The 22,668-nt window shown below is 55.0% G+C and overlaps 11 protein-coding genes across 11 annotated transcripts; 7 read left to right on the forward strand and 4 right to left on the reverse strand.

Moving 5' to 3' along the window:
• Positions 1 to 1,378: 1,378 nt before the first annotated feature.
• On the forward strand, positions 1,379 to 2,910 carry IUM83_00376 (SPRY domain-containing protein; the record flags this gene model as incomplete). Its single annotated transcript, XM_067924141.1, has 3 exons — positions 1,379 to 1,767; positions 1,871 to 2,282; positions 2,368 to 2,910. The coding sequence occupies 3 exons, from the start codon at positions 1,379 to 1,381 to the stop codon at positions 2,908 to 2,910; spliced, it is 1,344 nt and encodes a 447-aa protein (XP_067788994.1).
• Positions 2,911 to 3,163: 253 nt separating this feature from the next.
• IUM83_00377 (uncharacterized protein) lies at positions 3,164 to 5,014 on the reverse strand (the record flags this gene model as incomplete). The annotated part of the gene is made up of 1 exon (XM_067924142.1): positions 3,164 to 5,014. The coding sequence occupies one exon, from the start codon at positions 5,012 to 5,014 to the stop codon at positions 3,164 to 3,166; it is 1,851 nt and encodes a 616-aa protein (XP_067788995.1).
• Positions 5,015 to 5,713: 699 nt separating this feature from the next.
• IUM83_00378 (ABC Superfamily) lies at positions 5,714 to 6,769 on the forward strand (the record flags this gene model as incomplete). Its single annotated transcript, XM_067924143.1, has 1 exon — positions 5,714 to 6,769. One exon carries the CDS (start codon positions 5,714 to 5,716, stop codon positions 6,767 to 6,769), a length of 1,056 nt encoding a protein of 351 aa, XP_067788987.1.
• Positions 6,770 to 7,103: 334 nt separating this feature from the next.
• On the reverse strand, positions 7,104 to 7,524 carry IUM83_00379 (ATP-binding Cassette (ABC) Superfamily; the record flags this gene model as incomplete). The annotated part of the gene is made up of 2 exons (XM_067924144.1): positions 7,104 to 7,254; positions 7,334 to 7,524. The coding sequence occupies 2 exons, from the start codon at positions 7,522 to 7,524 to the stop codon at positions 7,104 to 7,106; spliced, it is 342 nt and encodes a 113-aa protein (XP_067789471.1).
• Positions 7,525 to 9,289: 1,765 nt separating this feature from the next.
• On the reverse strand, positions 9,290 to 10,222 carry IUM83_00380 (Avr4-associated TDF-like protein; the record flags this gene model as incomplete). Its single annotated transcript, XM_067924145.1, has 1 exon — positions 9,290 to 10,222. One exon carries the CDS (start codon positions 10,220 to 10,222, stop codon positions 9,290 to 9,292), a length of 933 nt encoding a protein of 310 aa, XP_067789113.1.
• A 785-nt stretch (positions 10,223 to 11,007) lies between these two features.
• Positions 11,008 to 11,472, forward strand: IUM83_00381 (ars-binding protein; the record flags this gene model as incomplete). Its single annotated transcript, XM_067924146.1, has 1 exon — positions 11,008 to 11,472. One exon carries the CDS (start codon positions 11,008 to 11,010, stop codon positions 11,470 to 11,472), a length of 465 nt encoding a protein of 154 aa, XP_067789112.1.
• Positions 11,473 to 14,815: 3,343 nt separating this feature from the next.
• IUM83_00382 (Avr4-associated TDF-like protein) lies at positions 14,816 to 15,877 on the forward strand (the record flags this gene model as incomplete). The annotated part of the gene is made up of 1 exon (XM_067924147.1): positions 14,816 to 15,877. The coding sequence occupies one exon, from the start codon at positions 14,816 to 14,818 to the stop codon at positions 15,875 to 15,877; it is 1,062 nt and encodes a 353-aa protein (XP_067788518.1).
• Positions 15,878 to 17,642: 1,765 nt separating this feature from the next.
• On the forward strand, positions 17,643 to 18,063 carry IUM83_00383 (ATP-binding Cassette (ABC) Superfamily; the record flags this gene model as incomplete). The annotated part of the gene is made up of 2 exons (XM_067924148.1): positions 17,643 to 17,833; positions 17,913 to 18,063. The coding sequence occupies 2 exons, from the start codon at positions 17,643 to 17,645 to the stop codon at positions 18,061 to 18,063; spliced, it is 342 nt and encodes a 113-aa protein (XP_067788547.1).
• Positions 18,064 to 18,416: 353 nt separating this feature from the next.
• IUM83_00384 (ABC Superfamily) lies at positions 18,417 to 18,798 on the reverse strand (the record flags this gene model as incomplete). The annotated part of the gene is made up of 2 exons (XM_067924149.1): positions 18,417 to 18,704; positions 18,796 to 18,798. The coding sequence occupies 2 exons, from the start codon at positions 18,796 to 18,798 to the stop codon at positions 18,417 to 18,419; spliced, it is 291 nt and encodes a 96-aa protein (XP_067788744.1).
• Positions 18,799 to 19,436: 638 nt separating this feature from the next.
• IUM83_00385 (uncharacterized protein) lies at positions 19,437 to 20,763 on the forward strand (the record flags this gene model as incomplete). The annotated part of the gene is made up of 3 exons (XM_067924150.1): positions 19,437 to 19,855; positions 19,934 to 20,571; positions 20,648 to 20,763. 3 exons carry the CDS (start codon positions 19,437 to 19,439, stop codon positions 20,761 to 20,763), a joined length of 1,173 nt encoding a protein of 390 aa, XP_067788557.1.
• Positions 20,764 to 21,178: 415 nt separating this feature from the next.
• IUM83_00386 (RAN GTPase-activating protein 2) lies at positions 21,179 to 22,510 on the forward strand (the record flags this gene model as incomplete). Its single annotated transcript, XM_067924151.1, has 1 exon — positions 21,179 to 22,510. The coding sequence occupies one exon, from the start codon at positions 21,179 to 21,181 to the stop codon at positions 22,508 to 22,510; it is 1,332 nt and encodes a 443-aa protein (XP_067788560.1).
• Positions 22,511 to 22,668: the final 158 nt, after the last annotated feature.

Below are 22,668 nucleotides of genomic sequence, written 5' to 3' on the forward strand. Positions count from 1 at the left end.
GTACCACCAAAAATGCTGTTTAAAACACCTCTTTCCCTAAACCTTCATGAGTGTGCGGCCTCCGAACCACAGCACTTTGTTTCTTTCTGAACGCGTTGCAGTGGCGGACAGCAAGCGCAAGAACTTCACGGATGCCGATTAGGCGCTTCTTCTGAAGCAAATTATCGCTGACGAGCCCAACAAGGGCGGCTACGCGCACGCAATGCTGTACCCGCTCAGAGACAGTATAATGACGCCGCTGGTGCTTCGGATGCACTGCGCCTTGGGGCAGATGTGGCGAGCGCGCGGACACTGGACGTGTCCTTGGTACTGTCGCTTCTGGGCACTCAGCTCCACCGTACCGTAGTGAACAGTAGACTATTATTATTGAGTATTCTCCGGAAGGCAAAATGTGACCCAGTGAACCTCCGAAATCTAAAAAAACTCAACATGGCTTTTTTCACTATCGCCAAGCTGGGGTCGTGAGGGTAGTGGCAGTGAAAATGCAATTTTGAAACCTCACTAGAGAGGTAATGCTCGCTTTTCACACTTCGTCGTCAGGGGAATCAGGGATAATGCTCTGCAGGTAGCGCTAGCAAGTACAGTGTCCACTGAAATGGCTTGTCGTGCTTGACAAAACGCATTACGGAAAACAGCTTTGGGTTCACACAGTGACTTTCGCTATCATGAGAGTATCCGGGCAATCTAAGAACACGGTCTTGACAACTTTCCGGATGCTCTCATCTGCACTTAATTAACGTTAGTAGTGAAAATCACTGTGCGAACGCCCAGAAACACGGTGCGTTCTTGCGAACACGAAAGCCAAGCAAGATTCACTGGGTATGGGTCCATGCAAGCAAATCGTGATTCTGGTAAATCCTTTTTCAAGTTTGAGTAATATCATCCCCAGCGTATGCCTCGCCGTGCGTGTTTTTACAAAATCCGAAATCGCAAGAGAAACACGGTGTTAAACGGCGACTGTCGACACTTCCGCACTGTGGGCGAAGACTTCCAGTCCGCCTGCCTCGCTCGCGCTGACACACCGCCGGGCGTCGCAGCCCTCTCGTCTCGTGCTTTCGCGGCCCTCGCAGCATCATCTCCGGCCGAACTCGAAAGCTTTCGCGCTCGCGAGTCACAATCTCGAAAGATTGTGACTCGCCGATAGGCCTATTTTTGGCCAATGGCTGGACTCTGCACGCCTGGATTACGCTTTCATTCGGCACGAGCCCACCGCGCCGGATAAAGCGCATACAAACGCCCATACATCCGGATATACGCTTACCCACCATCATCTCGCCTGTCCCAAGGTTCGTTCCGCCGGGCCTGGCCAAGTTGCAGTGGGGTGGGTCCAAGGTCGACCCACCCCAGGCGAAGGAAGGCATTCTCGAATCGGAGCGCAATGTGCCAAGCCCGCCGACCTCCGCCCAAGCGCGCGGCCTGCCGCCTCTCGGCGCTGGACGACGTGCTGCTGGCGCACATCCTGCAGTTCTCGGCCGCACGCGACGTGGAGGCGCTGGCCGCGGCCGCCCGCGTCGTCGCGAGGGACGTGCTGCCGCGCTTCCCGGGGCTCTGGCGCGCGCTCTTCGCGCAGCGCTGGTCGACGCTCAACTTCCCGCTGGAGGCCGACGCGGCGCTCGCTGTCGACCCGCGGCTGCGCGCGCTCTTCGGGCCGCAGACCAGCGAGAGCCGCATGTTCCAGCTGCTGGCGCACGCCGTCGTGCCCGTCCCGTCCTACGCAGACCTCGACCAGACCCGGAGGTACCAGGGCTACAGCGACGACAAGCACCGGTAGGCAGCAGCGACAGGCTAGGCAGCAGCGTCTGCGACGATGGTTGAAGCAAGCTGTGCTTGGGATTGACCGGCTGTTTCCTGTGTGTCTTTGTTTGCTCAGGATCCAGTCGCTGCAAGACGCGGACGCGCGCCCGTCGCACGTGGTGCGCTTCGCGTTCGACGGCGACGAGCTGGGCGACGACCGCAGCGTCCGAGCCAACGTGCCGTTCCCGCCGGGCTTCCACGTCGCGGTGTTCAAGCGCAGAGAGCCCGCCAGCGACGGGAGGCCGCTGTACCAGGTTGGACTCGTGGCGAGCGGATACTTCGAGATCCAGATCGTGCATCGTGAGCGGCCGGCGAGAGCGCAGGAGAACGCAGAGCGAGAAGGGGAACAGCAGCAACAGGAGGAGGAGCTGACGTCGCTGGGGCTCGTGCCCGCGAGCTTCCCGCTGGTTGGACGACAGCCGGGATGGAACCAAAAGTCGTTCGGCTACCACGGCGACGACGGCCGCTTCTATCGCCAAACGACGAGGGTACGCCGGGTTTTCTTTTGCGTGCAGTCAACTGAGTTCGCGTTAACTAATTTACCTTTTGTGGACATTGTGTTTCTTATGGCAGGGTCGGCTTTTCGGCCCGCGGTTTGGCGCGAGCGACACGGTGGGCTGCGGCGTGCGGCGGCATATGAGCACGGAGCAGTCGCACGTGTTTTTCACAAGCAACGGCGAAGAGCTTCCTCGAGCCGAGGAGAGCGAAATTGAGAACGTGCACACTAGCTGGTACCCGGGTGTGGGTGTGGATTCGTACAATGAGGTGCGCGTCAACTTTGGACAGGAGCCGTTTGCATACGACGGCATTGTCGATGAGCTCTTTGCTGAGTGCGACCCTAGTGTGGTTACCGTATCGGATTTGCCATGGCACTACATTCGGGAGTACAGCATCGACAGCTTGGTGTGGCGTCGCCAGCAGACATGTGGGGCCCGGGCCCATGACGCAGACGAGTGGAAGGACGCAATTGCCGATGACGAGTCCGCGCAGAAGGAGGAAACAAACATGAAAAAGTGGATGGTCGGGATGCTGACTCGCCGACAGCAGAATCGACTCGCGTCGAGAGAAGATAACGCGAACGAGGAGCGCGCCGCTGCGCGACAGCTCTCGCAATGAGATAGTGAGTCGGTGCGAATGGAATTTATGATGGATGCAGAAGTATGAAGGATGTACACGTAACAGTAAGTATATCGTGGCCGTTGTTTCACGAAAGTTGAGGGGTACTGTATCGCGTTGAACTTCACAAAATCTACTGATGTAGCCGAGTAGTGTATGTGCAGGTCGAGCTATCATGCTGCTCCTTCTGAACAAATCGAGGCGCTGTAAGGTGCGCCGGCATGTATGTAAAGTGAATGCGAGCACGCTCTTGCTACAGCTGTTCCAATTGAGCCTCCATCGCGTCCACGAGAGCTGGGATGTTCTCCTGGCCGAGCTTGTTGTCTGCGCAGAATGCTGATGCCAACTCGCGTGGGTTGTCATTGCGGTGGACAGGCAACTGGATGGAGGTGCCATCACCCATGTCGATGTCGAGTGTGAAAAGAAGGATCCCACGGGGGTTCGCCGGTGTCTCTTGTTCAGCTTGTGCGGGGGCCTCTGGCTCAGCTTGAGCTGGGGCTTCAGACTGGGCTTGTGCGCCGGATTGAGCTTGTGCTTCAGCGGAGGATTCTCCCGGCTGCTGTTGTCCAGCTTGCGATTGCTGTCGTTCCTCGAGGATGTTCAGAATCGATGGCACCAGCACATTCTGGCACGCCAGCAATTGGTCTCCGTCAAACTCCACGCCCAATTCTGCACGCACGATCTCGTGCTTCTCGACGCAGAACGTATTGGCCGCGTAGTAAGGCTCCTGGCCTTCGAAGTACTCGAGGCTGTACACATTGCCGCTGAGCGTTACAGGGATCGAAAACAGGGGTTCCGGTCGTGTCGGTTCAGCCGCCTGCTCTACCACCGGAGGCTGTTGTTGAGCTCGCTGCTGCTCGGCAACTCGCTCGCGCACGAGAGCTGATAGCTGCACCACATTGTCGTTGAACCTCTCGGTTTCACCCAGACCTACAGCAACAAGGAACCGCTGCACCGTCGCTTCAACATCGTCGCCCTCGAAGTATTCCAGGTTTGCTTGACGCTGCTCATCAAGATTGATCGGCACTGTCACCAATGGCTGTCGCGGTTGTTGCGGCTGCTCAGCAGCATGCTCTGCTGCAGCCTGAGCTTGAACCTCGGCCTGTGCCCGAGCAGCCTGCGCCTCTTGCTCTAGAATCGCAGCCATCCGGGCGTCGACAATACCAATCAACTGCGGCATCAACGACTCGATAGTGGCGTCGTCGGCGATGCCGTTCTCACCCAAAAAGCGCACCGCAGTCTCTCTGGCCGTAGATCCCTCGTAGTGGATCATGATCGCCGGCTGGTTGTTCAGCGTCAGCGGTTCCGAGAACAGCTCCCGCCTCTGCGGAGGCTGCTGCGGCGTCGCAGGTTGCTCCACTTGCTGCGGTTGCACCTGCTCCTCAACGGGCTCGGCCGCCTGCCTGCCGTTGATCTCGTTGACGATCTGGTTGGCGATCTGCGGCGCCACTCTGTCCATGAACTCCCCGTCGCCCACGCCGATGGCTCGCAGCGTCTCGACGGCCTCATCCATGGGGCTGCCTCCCTCGAAGTGGCGCACCGTGATCTCCCTCCCGTCGAGCGACAGTGCGAAGGCGAAGAGCTCCTTCCGGGGCGGCTGCAGCTCCTCCAGCTTGCGGTTGACGAGCGCCACCAGCTGCGGATACACCTCCCTCATGACGTCCATGCTGAAGCCGCTGGCGTAGAGGAACCGCTCGACGGAGGCCTCGGGCGTCTCTGTCTCGTACTTGAGCAGGTCGCCCGTGTAGCCGTCAATGGTGAGCGGGATGGAGAGCTGCACGCTGGGCACGCGCTCCTGCTGCGGCGGCGGTGGCTGCTGCTGCGCCTCCACCTCCTGCATCTTGTCCTTGAGCAGCCCCGAGAGCTGGTCGATGACCGCGCGCACCTGCGCGTCGTCCGTGGCGGCCATGAGGCCGTTGGAGCGCGCGAAGGACACGGCTGCGTCCTCGAAGCTCTCGCCCTTGAGCAGCTGCAGGTTGCGCAGCGAGCCGTCGATGGCCACGGGCATCGTGATGAGCACGTCGGCGCCGCTGGCCTGCTGCTGCGCGCGCGCGGCGGTCGCCAGCAGCGCCGGGAGCAGCAGCAGCGACGACGACTTGACCATGGCGGGGACTGACCGGAGGGGCTCGAGCTTCTGCTGGTTGCTGCTGTGCTGGACGCGGAATGACAGGCATGAGGAGGTCCAGGAATCTACGGAAAGATACCGAAGGTCCTCAAGCGGCAACCCGTTGCATGTTGGAGACCCCATTGCGACCTTTCGTTCAAGCAACCTTCCGGCGACATGCATGAACTTGGCTACATGTGCATCGTGGATTGGGCGAGTGCAGCGACATCAGTAGAGTGTGGATGCATCGTTGTCATTGAATGTGTCAGGACACGAGCAAGCTGCGGATGTGGAAGCCCATGCTTCAAGCTTCGTGTTCGACGAGCCGTGTGCGAATTTCGCCATGTCCGGCAGGCGGCAGGACCGCCAAGGATTTGAATCAAATCCCTGGCGATCCTAATTTTGAAGGAAGACTGTAGTGCAGAGAGTTGGCTAAAAACGGACATGGTACTGGTATTATATTACTAGTTATCTTAGTGTACGTACGTCCCTTACTCATTCTGCACGAACAGAGAAGGAAATGAATGATAAATTGGCGGCATGTGGACCAGCTTGATCCGTGCGTGAGCAGGGCCAAACCAATTCAATTGCAATGACCGTATCTGTTCTTTGTCAGAGGCTGCAGAGTTGCTCCAGTCGACGAGTCTTCTCGCACTTTCAAATTCACTCTCAAGCCTCGACTTCCATCACACCACCACGATGCGTTTCATTGGCTCGCTCGTTGCGGTTTGCGCCCTCCTATCATCCGTCGGCACGGCTACTACTACGGAAGAATCCAAGTCAATCGACGAGCTGTACGCGGACGCGGTGGCTGAAGGCGGCACGCTCATCATGTATCACGGAGGAGATACCCCCACTCAGCAGAGCGCTCTGCAAGAAGCGTTTTCCAAGCGCTTCCCAAAAATGAACTTCACCCTGATCGTCGACTACAGCAAGTACCATGACGTCCGCATCGACAACCAGCTGGAGACCGACACGCTGGTGCCTGACGTTGTAGCACTGCAGACTCTGCAGGACTTCACTAGATGGGCAAAGACTGATGTTCTGCTTCCCTACAAGCCTGCCAACTTCTCCCAGATCCACGATTCCCTGCGCGACGAGAATGGCGCCTGGATGGCGTACACACTTTATTCATTTGGATTCAAATACAATTCGAGCGCCCTCGATGGTTACGCCGCACCGACTTCTCCCGAGAACCTAACGGATTCTCACTGGGCTGGCAAGATTGCCTCCTCGTACCCCAACGACGACGACGCCGTTCTCTTCCTGTACTCTCGCTACGTCGAGAAATATGGCTGGGGCTGGATGGCCAAGATGGCTCAGCAAAGCATCAGCTTTAACCGCGGAACGAACGTTGCCGGCGAACTCGTATCCTCTGGAGACAAGGCGGTTGGAGTCGGCACAGGTGGCGGTAAGGCCCCGATTGTGTTTGTTGGCGGAAACGGAATCGAGTACCTCAGCTGGGGTCAGCGCGTGGGAATTTTGTCCAAGGCGAAGCACCCAGCTGCCGCTAAGCTGTTCATGAACTGGGTTATCTCCGAGGGAGTGCAGACTACGCTGGTGTCCAGCAGTCCGCGCACGGACATCAACACCAACAAGCCCTGGGACATCCCGGAAGCCAACATGGCCGCCTTCCCCAAGTTCATGGAGGACCGCGCCACCGCCGAGGAGTGGCGTCAGACCTTCACGCTGTACATTGGCGAGGTGCAGGGCAAGCCGTCGCCTGGCTGGCTCAGTCTCCACCCGGGCCAGTAGTTGTGACGAGGGAGAGGGTCGTGTCTGTCTAAAAGGGATTGTCGAAGAGGCAGCAATTGAGGGCCTACCACTTAATTTGATAGACGAAGTCCAATTCGGAACTGGCAACGGGGACGCATCAGCAATACGGCCGTACCAGATTTCATGAATATAAAGGACTACAGAACACGAATTTTCTTTTGCTCATGATTTTAGGATCGTCGCTACTGTTTCAAAGGGTCCCGCAAGACAAAATTGTGCAAATGGGAATCGTAGCGCGTGTGCATCGCCCTTCCTTGCTTCTGTACATGGGCAAATGAACAGAACAACGCCGCGTGCACTTTCAGCCCGCGGCTTACAGGCCAGGGTGTACGCCAAGGACACCTGGGGTTGGCTTGCCCTGCACTTCGCCGAAGTACAGCGCGAATGTCTGCTTCCACTCCTCCACCTTCGCGCGGTCCTCCATGAAAGTCGTGAGGCCAGGGCCCAGTTCATGAACAACTCCGCTGCAGCAGAGTGGTTGGCTTTCGCCAGAATGGCGACACGTTGAGCCCACGCCATGTATTCGGTGCTGTTGCCACCGACGACAGTGACCCCGACATCCACAGCAATGCCAACGACCTAGCGGCCAGGTCCGCTGCAACGTCGGAACCGCGGTGGAAGGCAACGCTTTGGTTTGCGAGCTTGGCTACCCAGTCCCAGCCGTACTCCTTCACGTACCGAGTATACAGGAACAACACGGCACCATCGTCATGCGGGTAGGACGACGCGATCATGCCAGCCACTGCGGACCCGCTCGACTGGCAACTATAGCAGGCGGCTCCAACCCACCGAGGTTGCTGGTGTTGTAGCTCGTAGCAAACGAATAAATCGTCTACGACATCCAGGCCCGTCGCCAGCCTTAGTGACTCGTCAATCTTGGAGAAGTTCTTTTGTAGTGGAGCATCTTTCCTTCTCGTGGCCGGCGAGGATAATGTTGCAACGTTTGCAGGGCCGCGATCTCCGGCACCAGGGTGTCCTTTTCCAGCTGATTGTCGACGCGAACATCGTGGTTTTTGCTGTAGTCGGTAATGAGGGTAAAATTGATGTCCGGGAAGTGCTGTTGGAAAGCATTGTGCAAGGCATCGTGCCCGGTTGGGGTGTCGCCTCCGTGGTAGAGGACCAATTTGTCTTCTTTAGTGATGGACTCTGCGTAGAGTTCGTTATGGACTTGGTTTCCTCCTTCAGGTTGGCTTGCACACACAACTGAAAGCAGAGCAAAGCTCACAGCAAGTGGGGCAAGGAACTTCATGACGCTTGAGTCAGTAGCTTGACGTGGATGCAGCAATTTGAGAATGAACCCACGGTTTGCTAGCGTTGGCACGAACAGCAACTTTTAGCGATTGCTTATTAATGCAGTAGAGTAGTCCACAGTGGCACCGAGTGTAGTGATTACCTGCACTACAATTGCTGTTGCTGGGACGCGATTCGCGAGCCGGTTACTCGATAATCAGCGTGTAGGTGACCGCCATATCAAAGTGACCGATGGAGACATTGTTGCAACCTCAAGGAGTGTGATATCTTGGTTTCCCCCTTTATCTTTGGATATATACACAAGTCCCTATCTCCCTAGCCTACGTTTAACAAATTGCAAATGATACACAATAGAGAGTTTCTCAGCGGTGCAAATTCTATAATACGTATTGCATTATAAAAAAAGCTATACTATACACAAGAGGTCGCTGTGTACCGGCGATAGTTGTTCGCACTAGCAGACACATCTCTTTGCTGCGCGTATATACATGCATTGCGATTTGCTGAGGTCACGGACAGCTGAACTACCGGCTGCAGCACGAATAAAATATAATAATTATGGTGATTTTTGAGGCCGTGATCCGTAACATGAAGCGGGGATCGCGTGGCCGACAATTTTCTACAGCACTGGTCACCCTGGCAACTTTATTCCAATCTAGAGGTTTTATGCCTTTAGAAAGTATTGAATCGAGACCTTTAGTTCCTAGACGCTTTTGAGGCAAAAATATTGTAAAAAGAAAACTGCGGTTCCCGCGACACTGATCCGGGGTTTATCCAGTTTCTCGTTGTTCTTGACTTTGCTTATATATACACATATCTATATATCTATTGTTTGAACTCATTTCAACTGCACGCCAACGGATATTTCAGGGGTGCTTACAGACCCTTTAGAGGTGCTTAGATGGTATTTGCGGAATTCATGCTGAGCCTAGGCGTCTGGCTGAGCAACAAACTGTCTATCCAGTTCCCGCCTGACATGTATCGCTGGTCATTGAATCACTGAGTGCCCACGCTGGACGCCGATCACTGAATCTCAGATACATGCCTCGACGAGAAGGTACAAAGCCACCGAGTTTAGCCCAAACGCATGCATTGGCATAGTTTTGCTTATTTTAAAAATAAAATTCAGCGACCTACGAGCCACACTACTTTTCTTTGCTTAGCACACGAATTCCCCCTTCGATGAAAGGCTTTCATTCGCTCAGAACTCTGCCTCGAAAAAAAGGGAACTTGGCACGTGAAGCCTGCTTACAGTCCCGGGTGGACACCCAGGTAGCCCGGTGTTGGCTTGCCTTGCACCTCACCAAAGTACAAGGAAAACGTTTGGCGCCACTGCTCTGCCGATTTGCGATCCGCCATAAATGCTGGGAAGGCGTCCAGGTTGGCCTCCGGGATCTCCCATGGGTGAGCCGATCCAGATGGAGCGATGTCCGTGCGCACAGTCTCCGTCGCGACGGACTCCTGCACGTCTGTGGACACGATCCAGTTCATGAAGAGCTTGGCAGCCGCAGGGTTCTTCGCCTTGGCCAAGATGGCAAGGCGTTGGCCCCACGTCAAATACTCGGTGCCGTTTCCGCCCACGTACACAATGGGAGACGCACCAGCGTAGGTGCCCACGCCGATGACCTTGTCCTGGGCCGTGACCAGATTGTTCGCCACGTGCGAGCCGCGGTTGAAGCTGATGCTCTGGTTGGCCATGGCGGCAGCCCACTCCCAGCCGTACTGCTTGACGTACAAGTGGTAAACGAACAGCACGGCGTCGTCGTCGTGCGGATACGATGAAGCAATCTTGCCTGCCCACTGAGGGTTCACCAGGTCCAACGGAGACGTGGGTGCGTCCAGGCCACCGAGGTTGCTCGAGTCGTAGATGTAGCTGAAAGAGTATACGCTGTAAGCAAACCAGGCGCCATTTCCGTCCTTGAGGCCGTCGTAGATCTTGGAGAAGTTGGCCGGCTTGTACTCAAGTAGGTCGCCCGCCTTTGCCCAGCGAGGGAAGTCTTGCACGGTTTGGAGCGCCGTGATGTCCGGCACTAGCGTGTCGGTCTCCAGCTGGTTGTCGATACGCACATCGTGGTACTTGCTATAGTCGACGATCATGGTGAAGTTGATTCCGGGAAAGGCATCTTCGAACTTCTCCTTCAGCGAGTCCTGCTGCGTGGGGAAGTCTCCTCCGTGGTACATGACAAGCTTCCCTCCTTCGGCAATGGCATCGGCGTAGAGCTCTTCGAGCGTTTGGTTTCTTCTTCGACAGCAAGCGCGCCTGCGGCGATGAGGGCGAATACCGCCGTGATGGGGGTGAGAAGCTTCATCGTTGCTTCAGTCAAGACTTGGAAGCGGAGTAGGTGGAGCTTGGTCGAAAGTTGGTAAGATGTATTGTGAGTTAGGAGGCGGCGATATATGTCCCTCATACCACCGTTGCTACAGTCGTAACTACATGTACGCAGCTGGCTACTACTGTATGTACTGTACATCGTAGTACATGAAAGTGCACGGTGGATCGCGGCGATTCAATCGCCGTGATCTTTTACCTCTTTAGATGAGCACCTGGCTCTCGTGATCCACAAGCCCTGGTGTAACGGTGGTACACTCCGTTTATTGTATCGCACACCCAAATTGAGAGAAGACGGATTGAAAGAACCTGCAATCCCCTGAAATGGTGTACAATTTGTACGACAACGATGAGGATTTGCGCAATGATGATGACCTCGGCGAGGTCGAGCTCGATTGTGGAATGTTTACTGGCATCCAGAAGATCGGTCGAGCCACTAACCAAGTTTAGACGAATACAGTCTACCCTCCCACAGATGATTATCACGGGAGAACAGGCCAGCTCAATCAGTTATCATATTTGGCAAATTATCATATTTAGAAGGGAGCATGATTGGCTCTCAGTGAGAGCCTCTCACTCAAGAATCCCTCCCTGTTCGCCACACCCACACCCATTCTTCGCACCCCAGCTCGCGATCATGCCATCCAAGACAACCACGCTCCGCACAGGAAACCTTACTCAAAAGGAGAAGCGGCAGCTGATCGAAAAGCACGTGCGCGAGCCAAAGCTCACGCAAAACGAGCTGAGAGAGTGGTGTCGCGTTCACTTCCAATTGTCCAAGGCCCCCGCACAGGCAACAATCTCCAGTATTCTCAAACGTTCCACCGAGATCCTTGATGCCGTGGTGAGCGACGACCGCAAAACGAATCATGTCGTCAGCTACCCTGGCCTCGACGAGGCCCTAAAGCTCTGGGTACTCGCGCAGCAGGGCAACCGGGTCCCCATTTCCGACGATCTCATCCAAACCAAAGCCCGGAGCCTCTTCGTCGATATGCAGCGGGGAGGGCTAATCGAGAGCTCGGCGGAGCCCCCCAAGTTCTCAAACGGCTGGCTGGCCACGTTCAAGAGCCGTCATGATTTCCAGAGTCTTAGTCGCGTCTAGAAAGCAGCAAACAATCACGCACCACTTTAAACCTGTCTAATATAGATGATATTTGGTCCCAGAACTTATCACTTATCAGTACTGAGAGGGAATATCGAGTGCTTTGCTTTAGTATCGGAAACTCCTATTGCAACAATCGGGGGACGACAAAAATGAAAAATCTGATCACTTATCATATCATATCGATTGAGGGGGGTTCAGATTTGGGAGGGCAGACTGTACAGGTGTCCCCGCTGAATCTGCAAAGGTGGGACCAAAAACAACTGCGAGGTTACAATATCTGCACATGTTGCGCATAGACGCTAATGTACTGCTTTTATAGACCCAATGTACTGCTTTTTAATGAAGAATGGTACGGATCGACATAGCTGAGTTTGCGCTAGATACGATGCCAGAATGCACCCAGCAGTTCCTGATAGAGGCGGGAGTTACAGCATTCCAAGCCTGTGACGCCCAACTCAAGGCTGTATAGATTGAGATCTTCTCCTGCGGCAACCCTACAATATACCGATCAATGCTATCCTCGACCTTAATGCGCGTGAAGAGACTATTGATGTACGCAATGATGCCCTATTATAAGATATAATGTTCATTGTGGGCCTTTCATTTTCTACCGTGATCTAGCAACTCGATGTTTCCAGCAGAAAGACATTTTCCCGCAATGATCTTACTAATTCAGTACATATCACCAGGCAGCTGTGGCAAATCTTGTGCACTGGCAGACTCCCGCACACGGATATTTATCGCTAGACACCACAACGAAGGCAACCAGAAACCACAACGAAGAACCCGAAGCCGATTGGCCAAAATTACTGTATGTTTATAGAACGGTTGAAGTGCACGTTGGGGGTTAGCACGGCGTTAAACAGAACTTCTCAAAGGCAAACCTGTGAACTACGAGCCACTGCCTTCACGAAGCAGCAACCGAGTGACCATTGCGACGGCTTGGCGGGAGACGTTTTAGCGGGAGACTCATAAGACATCCAGGAGCCAAACGCTCGCAGTCAAGCCGCACTGAGACGTGCAGAGGGGCCGAACGTGACGGAGGGTGCAATACTGGGCTGGCGAAGCGCTTTTGCTAAACAAAAGTGTAGATCATCCAACACATTCAATGCCTATCGACTTGTTGGAAGAGTATGGCTACGACCAGAAAGAACGGCACGCAGTGTTTCCTGATCCAGAAGTTGCAGGCCACTTCATCAGAGACTTTGCTGTAAATGCTAACAAGTGCGTAGTGATCAGAAACAACAACGGAGACTACAAAAAGTGGGTGTGTTCTGCGAAGGGCTGCAAGTGGTTTGTCGCCATCTCTCGTAGACGAGTAAAAGAAACAACCAAGAGCAAGAGAAAACGACCTGCCTCGAAGATCAACCATCACCCGCCAAATTCCTGGTATATTTCGAATTCCAACCTGCAGCATGCGCAATGCTGTATATATCCTAAAGGTAAGGAACGTTCAACAATACGGAGTCACATTAGAAGTTGCTAACCAGTGCAATTACAGTGGCTAACGATACCTTTCATCCTTACTCGTACGTGCGCGGAGATTCCACACGGCTCGCACAGTGAAGACATCACAGTTAGTCACATAAAAGACATCCGTGTTTTCATATATGCCTACCTTCATCTCCTACAACACGCGCATCATCTTCTGCCCTAAGCATGACCCTCCTCCCTCAACCTTTAAACGGCACGAGGCATTGTTACCACGCCATTGACCACCAACTCGTGGGTGCCAACGGAGAAGAGAAATCTGCGAAACTTTCGTCCAGGTCGCGCAGGTACGACTCACAAGCCCTAGGGTGCGCTCTCGAGCGACGAGCAGGCGCTGAACCTGGAGGTGACTGATGTGGGCATCGCCGACGGGACCGTGGTCGAGTTCGCGGATATCGCGACCGACACCTTGGGACAGGCCCAGTGCGAATACTCGTGCTCATTCTTCAGCTGGCACCTCAGACTACTGCTGGCCTTCCCATGACCTCCACCTACGAGGGTGCACCGTCCTCTCTCGTTCGTTGGGGTGCGAGTGTTAGATTAAGGGCGTTTGCTGTGTCACGCACTGCATTAATTTTGGCCAATCGGCTTCGGGTTCTTCGTTGTGGTGTCTGGATGCCTTCGTTGTGGTGTCTAGCGATAAATATCCCCCGCACACTCTGTGTTCGCGGTAGATAGCCGATGGCAGTTGCAGATTCAGCGGGGACACCTGTACAAATTTCGATTTGTTCAAAATTGAAACTATCCCAACTTCGGAGATACCTGACTATCTTTAACGTTGCCAGTACCGGAAGGATCATCCAACACGAAGAGTTTGTATGCTGCGTAGATGCTTAAAATTTTGGAAAATTCCTAGCTACTCTAGTAGAAATACCGATTTTTGGTATCATGATTGTAAGCATGCACTCCAAATACTCCGAATTAGTTGCAGCGTGAGTACAATGCACCCAACAAAAAAGCAATGAGCTACTGGATGCTTCTGGCCTACATGTACATGTACCATGAAGCAAAGGCGTGGTTAGACAGGTGGATCGCCGGAGATTTGCCGGACAAACAGCAACATTCACGAAAGCTCGGAAGAACTTTTGGCACGACCGCCACGAGCATAATTAGCCATCTTCGATTGGCTGGATCGCTTGTGTTTAGTTAATCACTTGCACGTTATCCCAGCCACCTGTTTCAAGCGAGCGAGATAAAGATCTGGCGACCATCTTGAAGAACTATAAAAACGACGTAACTCAAAAGCGAACAAGCTATCAACTAGCGCTCCTCAGACCGTGCAACATTCACTATAAATACTTTACTGGCGAGCTGTTCAGTATGCTCGAAAAGCAAAAAATCTTATATCAAACCTAATGCACTTTTGTTGCGATACATATACAGTCTTTTGCCTGAATAAAGAACAGGTAGAACCTGATAACCTTCTGTTTCTGATGTTACTGAAGTTGTAGCCACTTGTATGTATTTATACGTGTATGTCCCTGTGATGCTCATAGCCGTGCATCGTGTAGAGGTAAACGTCACACTCGCAGGTAAGCACACCAAAACAGCACGGGTTACAGATCGCAACCATAAACAGGCGTCATACCCAGCACTTGCGGATCACGAGAGCCAGGTGCTCATCTAAAGAGGTAAAGATCACGGCGATTGAATCGCCGCGATCCACCGTGCACTTTCATGTACTACGATGTACAGTACATACAGTAGTAGCCAGCTGCGTACATGTAGTTACGACTGTAGCAACGGTGGTATGAGGGACATATATCGCCGCCTCCTAACTCACAATACATCTTACCAACTTTCGACCAAGCTCCACCTACTCCGCTTCCAAGTCTTGACTGAAGCAACGATGAAGCTTCTCACCCCCATCACGGCGGTATTCGCCCTCATCGCCGCAGGCGCGCTTGCTGTCGAAGAAGAAACCAAAACGCTCGAAGAGCTCTACGCCGATGCCATTGCCGAAGGAGGGAAGCTTGTCATGTACCACGGAGGAGACTTCCCCACGCAGCAGGACTCGCTGAAGGAGAAGTTCGAAGATGCCTTTCCCGGAATCAACTTCACCATGATCGTCGACTATAGCAAGTACCACGATGTGCGTATCGACAACCAGCTGGAGACCGACACGCTAGTGCCGGACATCACGGCGCTCCAAACCGTGCAAGACTTCCCTCGCTGGGCAAAGGCGGGCGACCTACTTGAGTACAAGCCGGCCAACTTCTCCAAGATCTACGACGGCCTCAAGGACGGAAATGGCGCCTGGTTTGCTTACAGCGTATACTCTTTCAGCTACATCTACGACTCGAGCAACCTCGGTGGCCTGGACGCACCCACGTCTCCGTTGGACCTGGTGAACCCTCAGTGGGCAGGCAAGATTGCTTCATCGTATCCGCACGACGACGACGCCGTGCTGTTCGTTTACCACTTGTACGTCAAGCAGTACGGCTGGGAGTGGGCTGCCGCCATGGCCAACCAGAGCATCAGCTTCAACCGCGGCTCGCACGTGGCGAACAATCTGGTCACGGCCCAGGACAAGGTCATCGGCGTGGGCACCTACGCTGGTGCGTCTCCCATTGTGTACGTGGGCGGAAACGGCACCGAGTATTTGACGTGGGGCCAACGCCTTGCCATCTTGGCCAAGGCGAAGAACCCTGCGGCTGCCAAGCTCTTCATGAACTGGATCGTGTCCACAGACGTGCAGGAGTCCGTCGCGACGGAGACTGTGCGCACGGACATCGCTCCATCTGGATCGGCTCACCCATGGGAGATCCCGGAGGCCAACCTGGACGCCTTCCCAGCATTTATGGCGGATCGCAAATCGGCAGAGCAGTGGCGCCAAACGTTTTCCTTGTACTTTGGTGAGGTGCAAGGCAAGCCAACACCGGGCTACCTGGGTGTCCACCCGGGACTGTAAGCAGGCTTCACGTGCCAAGTTCCCTTTTTTCGAGGCAGAGTTCTGAGCGAATGAAAGCCTTTCATCGAAGGGGGAATTCGTGTGCTAAGCAAAGAAAAGTAGTGTGGCTCGTAGGTCGCTGAATTTTATTTTTAAAATAAGCAAAACTATGCCAATGCATGCGTTTGGGCTAAACTCGGTGGCTTTGTACCTTCTCGTCGAGGCATGTATCTGAGATTCAGTGATCGGCGTCCAGCGTGGGCACTCAGTGATTCAATGACCAGCGATACATGTCAGGCGGGAACTGGATAGACAGTTTGTTGCTCAGCCAGACGCCTAGGCTCAGCATGAATTCCGCAAATACCATCTAAGCACCTCTAAAGGGTCTGTAAGCACCCCTGAAATATCCGTTGGCGTGCAGTTGAAATGAGTTCAAACAATAGATATATAGATATGTGTATATATAAGCAAAGTCAAGAACAACGAGAAACTGGATAAACCCCGGATCAGTGTCGCGGGAACCGCAGTTTTCTTTTTTACAATATTTTTGCCTCAAAAGCGTCTAGGAACTAAAGGTCTCGATTCAATACTTTCTAAAGGCATAAAACCTCTAGATTGGAATAAAGTTGCCAGGGTGACCAGTGCTGTAGAAAATTGTCGGCCACGCGATCCCCGCTTCATGTTACGGATCACGGCCTCAAAAATCACCATAATTATTATATTTTATTCGTGCTGCAGCCGGTAGTTCAGCTGTCCGTGACCTCAGCAAATCGCAATGCATGTATATACGCGCAGCAAAGAGATGTGTCTGCTAGTGCGAACAACTATCGCCGGTACACAGCGACCTCTTGTGTATAGTATAGCTTTTTTTATAATGCAATACGTATTATAGAATTTGCACCGCTGAGAAACTCTCTATTGTGTATCATTTGCAATTTGTTAAACGTAGGCTAGGGAGATAGGGACTTGTGTATATATCCAAAGATAAAGGGGGAAACCAAGATATCACACTCCTTGAGGTTGCAACAATGTCTCCATCGGTCACTTTGATATGGCGGTCACCTACACGCTGATTATCGAGTAACCGGCTCGCGAATCGCGTCCCAGCAACAGCAATTGTAGTGCAGGTAATCACTACACTCGGTGCCACTGTGGACTACTCTACTGCATTAATAAGCAATCGCTAAAAGTTGCTGTTCGTGCCAACGCTAGCAAACCGTGGGTTCATTCTCAAATTGCTGCATCCACGTCAAGCTACTGACTCAAGCGTCATGAAGTTCCTTGCCCCACTTGCTGTGAGCTTTGCTCTGCTTTCAGTTGTGTGTGCAAGCCAACCTGAAGGAGGAAACCAAGTCCATAACGAACTCTACGCAGAGTCCATCACTAAAGAAGACAAATTGGTCCTCTACCACGGAGGCGACACCCCAACCGGGCACGATGCCTTGCACAATGCTTTCCAACAGCACTTCCCGGACATCAATTTTACCCTCATTACCGACTACAGCAAAAACCACGATGTTCGCGTCGACAATCAGCTGGAAAAGGACACCCTGGTGCCGGAGATCGCGGCCCTGCAAACGTTGCAACATTATCCTCGCCGGCCACGAGAAGGAAAGTTGCTCCACTACAAAAGAACTTCTCCAAGATTGACGAGTCACTAAGGCTGGCGACGGGCCTGGATGTCGTAGACGATTTATTCGTTTGCTACGAGCTACAACACCAGCAACCTCGGTGGGTTGGAGCCGCCTGCTATAGTTGCCAGTCGAGCGGGTCCGCAGTGGCTGGCATGATCGCGTCGTCCTACCCGCATGACGATGGTGCCGTGTTGTTCCTGTATACTCGGTACGTGAAGGAGTACGGCTGGGACTGGGTAGCCAAGCTCGCAAACCAAAGCGTTGCCTTCCACCGCGGTTCCGACGTTGCAGCGGACCTGGCCGCTAGGTCGTTGGCATTGCTGTGGATGTCGGGGTCACTGTCGTCGGTGGCAACAGCACCGAATACATGGCGTGGGCTCAACGTGTCGCCATTCTGGCGAAAGCCAACCACTCTGCTGCAGCGGAGTTGTTCATGAACTGGGCCCTGGCCTCACGACTTTCATGGAGGACCGCGCGAAGGTGGAGGAGTGGAAGCAGACATTCGCGCTGTACTTCGGCGAAGTGCAGGGCAAGCCAACCCCAGGTGTCCTTGGCGTACACCCTGGCCTGTAAGCCGCGGGCTGAAAGTGCACGCGGCGTTGTTCTGTTCATTTCCCCATGTACAGAAGCAAGGAAGGGCGATGCACACGCGCTACGATTCCCATTTGCACAATTTTGTCTTGCGGGACCCTTTGAAATCACCAGCACGATCAGCTACAGTAGCGACGATCCTAAAATCATGAGCAAAAGAAAATTCGTGTTCTGTAGTCCTTTATATTCATGAAATCTGGTACGGCCGTATTGCTGATGCGTCCCCGTTGCCAGTTCCGAATTGGACTTCGTCTATCAAATTAAGTGGTAGGCCCTCAATTGCTGCCTCTTCGACAATCCCTTTTAGACAGACACGACCCTCTCCCTCGTCACAACTACTGGCCCGGGTGGAGACTGAGCCAGCCAGGCGACGGCTTGCCCTGCACCTCGCCAATGTACAGCGTGAAGGTCTGACGCCACTCCTCGGCGGTGGCACGGTCCTCCATGAACTTGGGGAAGGCGGCCATGTTGGCTTCCGGGATGCCCCAGGGCTTGTTGGTGTTGATGTCCGTGCGCGGACTGCTGGACACCAGCGTAGTCTGCACTCCCTCGGAGATAACCCAGTTCATGAACAGCTTAGCGGCAGCTGGGTGCTTCGCCTTGGACAGAGTTCCCGTGCATTGCTGTAGATCCACAAACCAGGACTTCCGGCAGTGCGCTTGGAAGTCGTCTTCGAAGTTACCCCGCTCTTCAATCCTAGAATTTCGTCCGCACCATAGGCTTCCCGAGATTCAGCTTCATGCACTTGCCTTGACTCAAGCGCTATCACCTCTGCCAGATGGTGCACTCCCCACCGAGCGACAAGACCCTCCCTGCCATCCATCCGTATGCCATCGTGGCCGCCGATCGGACCAAGTGGGTATCTTCGTCTACAATGGCTACACTTTCCGTTCCAACAAGTCGACTTTCCTTTGGGGGACGTTTGCTTTCATTCCGCTGGAACCGCCTCGCATCGGTGCCTGTCCGCTTCTGTCTTCGAGGACTCAAATCGTAGTCTGGTCACATCGAGCAGCGGGGGAAATGGCCCGACGTCATTGCCCTGCACGTGCGCTGCATGGCGCCCAAGCAGCACCGCACTGCAGTGACGTCACGCAATTCATTTTCTTCAACGAGCAGCTGGCCATACAAACCGCAAGTCGGTCCGCAGAAACGCGGCGCAATTCATTTTCGAGCTCACTCGCGCTACCGACTGGGTAAAAGTTCTTTTCAGACGGTTGCGCTAGCCAGTCTCACACACCCGACCAGTCGGGCGTAGCAACCGCCCCTTTGAAAATTCAAAAGCTCACCCGAAAGTTCTTAAATGCTCGGGCTTCATTACGAGATTCCCATACAAAAAGCAAGAGCAGAGCGAGAGAATGGCCGCCCAGATCGCCGACCGCAGCAACGCCGGCATGAGCTTCGCCGGGGAGGACGCGCTGTCGCCCGCGCCCGTGTCCAAGCTGGAGGCCGCGCGCCTGGCCATGGCGCAGCAGCAGAAGAAGCGCATTGACGAGGCCGTGGCGCGCGTCACGGGCAAGAAGGAGAGCGGCAAGCGCAAGGGCCCCGGCGACCGCGCGGACGCCGGCCACCGCAGCAAGAAGAGCAAGACGGTGGTGGACGTGGCCAACGACCAGCTGGACAAGAAGAACTCGATCGCGCGGAGGATGGTGGACCGCTTCGCCTCCATGCCCGAGCCTGAGCACGAGGAGGAGGTGGCGCCCACGACGCGCTCGGTGTCGGCGCAGCAGTTCGTGGCCCGCGCGACGGCCGTGAGCGAGTTGGACAAGGCCCCACGGTAGGGTTCTACCCTAGTACAGTAGTTGGCTGCAGGTGGAGATGGAAGCTGATGCTTTTGAGTGTTTATGACCCGCAGGGAGACGACGCAGAAGGTGACAGTGACCAAGACGACCGTGGTGAAGGTGGTAGAGGAGGAGAAGCAGCAGAAGAAGGCTGCGGTGGAGCAGAAGGAGGAGGTAGAGGAGGAAGATGAAGCTGCTCCGGCAGAGGAAGAGGAGGAGGAGCAGAAGAAGAACGAGTGGGACGGACCCACCACCAACTTCCACGTGAAGCAACTCGGTTTAGACGACAAGGTGGACATTTACGCGCCCGTTGCGCAGCAGCAGAAGGACGTGCAGCTCGCGCGCGAGCGAGCCAAGTACATGCCCAGCGGCGAGAGCATCAACACATTGAAGACCTCGAGCGACTCGGAGGCGGACTCAGATTTTGCGCCCAAGGAGGCGCTAAGCCAGGAGAGCGAGGAGTCGGACGCGGTGTCGCTTCCGGAGGTTGACGCGAGCGAGGTCCAGGCACTGGCAGAAGAGACGCAGGAGTTCGAGCAGCAGACAGCGATTCAGACGGCCGAGATCCGCCGAACGTGGGCCAAGCGGGTGTTTGTCTTCACGCCGCTGTTTATCGTGGCGATTATGGTGCTAGTGTTTGCACTGCTCTTTGCGATCGACTGGTCGCAGGAGACGTTCCAGTTTTGCGAGGTGACTTCGGAGTCTGCAGAGGGTGCGTTCGTTGGCTCGTGCGATAGGCGCTTTGACTTGTCGCTCTAATGCGTTGTGTGGTGCTGCTGCTGATGCAGGATCTGAAGAGGTGTTCTCGTGTGCATCGTTCGTGGAAACTCAGTCGCTGATGAAGTCCACCCTGCGGGAGACAGCTGAGAAGGTGCAGGAGACAGTGCAGTCGTATTTCCAGTAACGTGAAAGCATGAGCACTCTAGTCGTTGCCGCCTATGAAGGCGGACAGTAGGCAGGCAGGCGAGGGGATCTCCACCGCCGCGTGCGCTCGAGTGACGCGCGCGGCGGACATGCGGCCGCATATATTAGTAGTTTGCATTTGCATAGTGCGTTGATGGATTTGATAACTTAGGAATAACACGGACACATGCCAACCCACGTGCAGCCCGCAGCCAGCCACCAGTCAAAGCTCACCATGCACATCAAAGCTGCAGAAGATCGCCACGTGTGTAGCCATGTCTAACGCCACCGAGATGGAAACACGATACAGCTGGAACCGTATCGACTTTCGCAGGGGACTCTATGTGCGCCACCCAAGCGCTTACGCCTCATTCATTTCCCACACAAACCAGACTCCAGCAGCGCAGCGTATGACCATGGCGACCACCAAGACTGTGCTGTCCTTCGAGGGCGAGCGCGAGCTCGTGACCGAGGCGCGCGCCCACGAGCTGGTGCAGTCGTACGCCGACGCTGAAGCCCAGGCCACGCCGCCCGCCTTCACGCACATCACGCTGCGCAACAAGAGCTACACGCTGGAGGCCGCGCGCGTGATCGCCGCATTCTTCTCGCGGCTGGAGGCGCGCGGCGCCTTCGCGCAGCTCACGAGCGTGGACTTCGCCGACATGATCGCTGGCCGCCCTGAGGACGAGGCGCTGCAGGTGCTGGCCACGCTGTGCGACGCGCTGAGCGCCATCAAGACGCTCTCGCGCATCGACCTGAGCGACAACGCGCTGGGCGAGAAGGGCGTGCGCGCGTGCTTCGGCCTGCTGCAGGGCCAGGAGCAGCTGCAGCACATGTTCTTCTGCAACAACGGCATCTCGGCCGCGGCCGCCGGCGTCATCGCGCAGGAGGTGCTGCTGTTCCGCGGCGAGGAGACGCCCACCAAGCTCGAGACCTTCCACTTCTACAACAACATGAGCGGCGACGGGGGCGCCATCGCGCTGGCCAAGCTGCTGCCGCTGTCGCCCGCGCTCAAGGACCTGCGCTTCTCGGCCACACGCGCGCAGCGGGAGGGCAGTCTGGCCTTCGCCACGGCGCTGGCCTCGCTCAAGAAGCTGGAGAAGCTCGACCTCAGCGACAACACGTTCAAAGCCCAGGGAGCCGAGGCCATCGCCGCCGCGGTCAAGAACATGCCCAACCTGGTGGAGATCAACCTGCGCGACGCTGCCATTGAGGACGACGGCATGGTGGCCATCGCCGATGCGCTCCGCGAGGGCGGCGCGGCTGCGGGACTGACGGCTCTGGATGTGTCCGGCAACGACCTGACGGAGGAGAGCATGTCCGCTCTCGGACAAATGCTGCGTGCGAGCATCACTCTGCGCGTGCTGCAGGTGGAGGAGAACGAGATCGGCTCCAAGGGCGCCAAGGTCATCGCCAAGGCCTTGAAGACTGGCTCGCCCGCGCTGGAGAAGGTTGTGGCTAATGTGAACGAGATTGGCGCCTCTGGCGCGCTCGCTCTGGTCAAGGCTGTGGTTGACAAGAAGGCGTTCGCGAAGCTGGACATTGACGGCAACCAGATCTCTGCGGACGGCGTGGCTAACATTGAGTCGTTGCTCGAGAGCAAGAGCAAGAGCGGCGTGCTGGGATCACTGGAGGACAACGACGAGGACGAAGAGGAGGACGAAGAGGAGGAAGAGGAGGAAGAAGAGGCTTCCGCTGTGGAGGACGTGACAGTCATGCTTGACAAGAAGCTGGCCATTTCGTCCTAGGCGAGCTTTGAGTTTGAAACATGAGCCGTGTAGCTGAAGTGTCCAGATAACTACAAAGCCGTAAGCAAAAACTAGATCGCTGTCGCTTAAACCGGGAGGGCTCTTCGTTGGAAAAAAATGGCAGCTATTGAGTATACTGCATCATGTGCAGACGGCAA

Source organism: Phytophthora cinnamomi (genome assembly GCF_018691715.1).
Source record: "Phytophthora cinnamomi strain GKB4 chromosome Unknown Contig53, whole genome shotgun sequence".
Lineage (NCBI taxonomy): Eukaryota > Oomycota > Peronosporomycetes > Peronosporales > Peronosporaceae > Phytophthora > Phytophthora cinnamomi.